Raw genomic sequence first — 3717 nt, 5'->3', positions numbered from 1 at the left:
CTATCTTTAATCTTTACACTATGTCCGAAATATTCTGCAGTTTGACAAAATTCTGTGCAGCGAATTCAGAGAAGTTGCGCTGACAAACTTAAAATATGATTATTAGTTATTTACTGTTAAACATGTCCAACATTTCTTACTTTATCAACTGTGGCGACGTCTTTGAACACAACAAATCCAAATCCTCTTGATCGTCGAGTTTCCAAGTCCTGTTTTAAGACACAATTTTCTACTTCTCCAAACTTGCTGAAGTAGTCTTTTAAGTCTTCTGCAAATTTATAAGAACAAGGTTTATTTCACATGACAGTATTTAAAATATACATATTAAAATACTTCATCAAACAATTCAAATGAATAACTTTTTTTTTAAAATAGTTACTTACTTTGTGAGGTTTCCCAACTGAGATTTCCAACAAATATTTTTCTGAAAATGTCAAATTATTGAAAGTTATGAAAATGGTCAACAAAAATACATTTCTCATCACACTACATTACTCTACTTATAAGGATCAGCAATCTGCTGGCTCCCATTTTGAGATATAAATTGAAATTTGAGGGGTTCTTTAAAAAGTTATCAATTAAGCTTGACACTGAAATTTTTAAATTCTTGGCCAATACCACAAAATCCAGTCCTAAAAAAACTGGGAAAAAACACTGAGATTGGTATACCATAGTTACCAAATATTATTTCTATCATTTAGTGAATTTTCTTTGCACTTTATTAATTGAATTGTGAACTAGCCAAATTCTATTGAAAAGTCTTTTGATAATGAAACGTATGACAAAGTATTAATATGTATACGCTGGTTATGGTGGTAAATTTGCATGTTAGGTCAAGGATAGTGATTTTCTGGTCAGGTCTACTATTAGACAAATTGTCAACTGGTCTCTAGTCATGAAAGTAAATATTATGCCCCATTTGAGTCTTGTTCTGGTTTTTAAAAAAGAAAGAAGGGTGTGAAATATAATCCTTTAAATATTTATTCAAACTAAAAATCATTGGTAATGTGCTCAGGTCCAGGCCAAAGACTATTTCTACCTACGTAGCTATTAATAGCTACCTAGGTATTTAAAGCTACCCAAGGTAGCTATTTTTACCTACTTTTTATAATTTCTGCATTTTGCGGCACAAAGACCAAACGGCGCAACATAGTGAATACCATATCTTTTGATACAGTCACACTAATGATGAATACGACAAAATTTTGGCCAAAAAATTATTACTTCCTGAATCCGCAATATTACATTAGTTTCTATGCAAAATTGATAATATTCGAAGTTTATCATTTTTTGGCCAAATTTTTGTTACTTCCATTATCAGTGTGACTGTATCAAGAAATTTTGTGCTCACCATGTTGCGCCGTTCCTGCATTTGGCCACAAAATGCAATTAAAGCAGAAAGTAGGTAAAAATAGCTACTTTAGGTAGCTTTAAATACCTAGGTAGCTATTAATAGCTACGTTGGTAGAAATAGTCTTTGGACTGGACCTGGTGCTAGTGCATGAATAGAGCATTCTACTAGATTGGGCTAGAGGATAAACCTTTTACAGCCTTTAATTCAATTGCTAGAGCACTGGACTGACATGCCAAAGGCCCTGGGTTCAATCCCAGGCAGGGACATTTGCATGTCTCTGTTACAGTTAGGCTTTAATAAAACAACACTTATCTTTACTTTGGGGGGCTTCAGTTGGTTTCATACGCAAGTGACAAACTTGCCAGTCCACTTAACTATACTTTGAAACTAAGCATAACTTAAAGTAATGAATGGATAGGTTCAAGCAATGAATTATGTTCAAAAATAGCATTTACATTGTTCATGAGGTAGTTGTAAAGTTGGTCAACACTCGATCAAAGTGGTAAGGGGTAAATATGGTATATTATCTACGGGGACAGACGCAAAATGTTTTATTTTTATTCTAAATTATTCGCCATAAAAATAGTACCATTCTCTGCTCCGTTCCAGCAATCGTTCAATAACTAATTAGATTCAGGCTTGTGAAATCTCAAACAATGGAGTATGGATTCCAAGCATGCGCAGTGTGCGGCCAAATACAAACCGCGTCATGCTGCCTTAAATTTTTATAAAATACGTTTAATGCGAGAAACTTTCTTATAAATGATGCCAGCATTATAAAATTTGAATATATTTAAACGAAAATATATTGGTTGAATAGATATTCATGGATGCAATGATTTAAAATAAAACATCACTCCATGATAAAAAGCACGCGGTCCTCACCGTTCATCGTCGTCCTCAAGTTTACCACCTTCCCCGCCGCCTCCGGCATTGTAATTTGTTTCTTGTCCTTCCATAGGTTCTGCATTCTGTTGTTGCTGCTCAAACTGTTCAAATCCCCCTTCACCATTTGCCTGTTGATCGTATGTGTAGTCTTGCTGTTCCGCCATTGTGTGCAGTCCTCCCGAATTCAACAAAATGGCCGCACGCTTGCGGTATTAGTCACGTGTTTAAATTTCGATTTTGTATTGGTTCCTTTAATTAGCAGCGACATCTATAGGGGGTCGGCAGCTTGGAGGGATAACTATGATTTTATCGTGCACCTCGGACTGAAAGGAATATAGAGTAGAATTTGATTATTATTCCAAATCAGTGCCCTTTCGGGCATATTACATAAATTATATAAATTATATGATTATTAAACAGAACACACAATGATTATTTACACAATGTGATATTATTTTAGTTATATTCAGCATATTCTTGAATTTTTACATATTGTTCATGAATAAGTTGAGATATTTTGATATTAACACTGGCGGATTTAGAGGGGGGCCAGGGGGCCCGCCCCCCCCCTCTTTGTGTCCAAAAAACCCCACAATATTTAATAAATCAATGTTTTTGGGTGTGGTTGTGGGCCCCTTCCCTGACCAAAAACTGGTCGGGCCCCCCCTTTTCAAAATTTCTGGATCCGCCACTGTTTAATGTAATATTTAAATGCTTAAATTAAGTCACCATGTTTGCATACTCATTTGACCAAACTAATATTTATTGAATGTTTAAAGTGTACACTTTTTTCTTTAATTTCTTTATATATACATGTATTTTTCTTAAATAGTATATATAAAGGATAGTACCGAGATGCGTTCTCAACGAAAAAAAAAAAAGGATGAAAAAAAAAAAACCAAGAATTGATGAATTAAAATATTGGGTATGATGAAGACTGAGTTTTCTGCATTACCTGCCTTTTCTTTATTGTGTAATAGTGTTCTTAATAGTATTGAAATAGTTGAGCAGGACATTATTGATATAATTTCTATTCTCCCTGTGAACAAGGCCATAGGACCTGACAATATCAGTCATAAAATGTTAAAAGCTACCATTTTTAGCATCTCTTTTCCTTTGTGTATTTTGTTTAACAGATCTTTAAGGGAATGTGTATTTCCTAAACAGTGGAAGGTAGCTAATGTACTTCCTTTATTTAAAAAAGGTGACCCATCATTATTATCAAATTATAGACCTGTGTCATTATTAAGCTGCGTAGGTAAAATTATGGAGCGAGTTATTTTCAAATATGTTTATAATTATTTTCATTCCAACAATCTTTTTTATAAATATCAGGCTGGTTTTTTACCAGGTCATTCAACGGTTTATCAACTTATTGAGACGTATGACTACATAGCTAAAGCTATTGATGAAGGAAAACACTGTTGTATGGTTTTTTGTGATTTGTCTAAGGCATTTGATCGGGTGTGGCATAA

General features: G+C 34.0%; 1 protein-coding gene across 1 annotated transcript; it reads right to left on the bottom strand.

Moving 5' to 3' along the window:
- Positions 1–101: 101 nt before the first annotated feature.
- Positions 102–2466, bottom strand: LOC134247499 (heterogeneous nuclear ribonucleoprotein A/B-like). The gene is made up of 3 exons (XM_062729851.1): positions 2240–2466; positions 384–424; positions 102–268 (listed from the first exon to the last, which is right to left on the bottom strand). The coding sequence occupies exons 1-3, from the start codon at positions 2404–2406 to the stop codon at positions 117–119; spliced, it is 360 nt and encodes a 119-aa protein (XP_062585835.1). The 5' UTR covers positions 2407–2466; the 3' UTR covers positions 102–116.
- Positions 2467–3717: the final 1251 nt, after the last annotated feature.

The sequence above is a fragment of the Saccostrea cucullata genome, unplaced genomic scaffold (genome assembly GCF_032062105.1).
Source record: "Saccostrea cucullata isolate Sc308-1 unplaced genomic scaffold, CSIRO_AGI_Scuc_v1 ctg20763, whole genome shotgun sequence".
In the NCBI taxonomy this organism is placed as follows: Eukaryota; Metazoa; Mollusca; class Bivalvia; order Ostreida; family Ostreidae; genus Saccostrea; species Saccostrea cuccullata.
The sequence above is the reverse complement of the archived record's forward strand: the minus strand, read 5'-3'. Positions and strand labels throughout refer to the sequence as shown.

Coding starts and splice junctions, on each gene's coding strand:
- LOC134247499 (XM_062729851.1), bottom strand. CDS start 2,406: ATGGCGGAACAGCAAGACTACACATACGATCAACAGGCAAATGGTGAA. Junction 425..2,239: donor CTTGAGGACGACGATGAACG/GTGAGGACCGCG, acceptor TGACATTTTCAG/AAAAATATTTGTTGGAAATC. Junction 269..383: donor CAGTTGGGAAACCTCACAAA/GTAAGTAACTAT, acceptor ATAAATTTGCAG/AAGACTTAAAAGACTACTTC.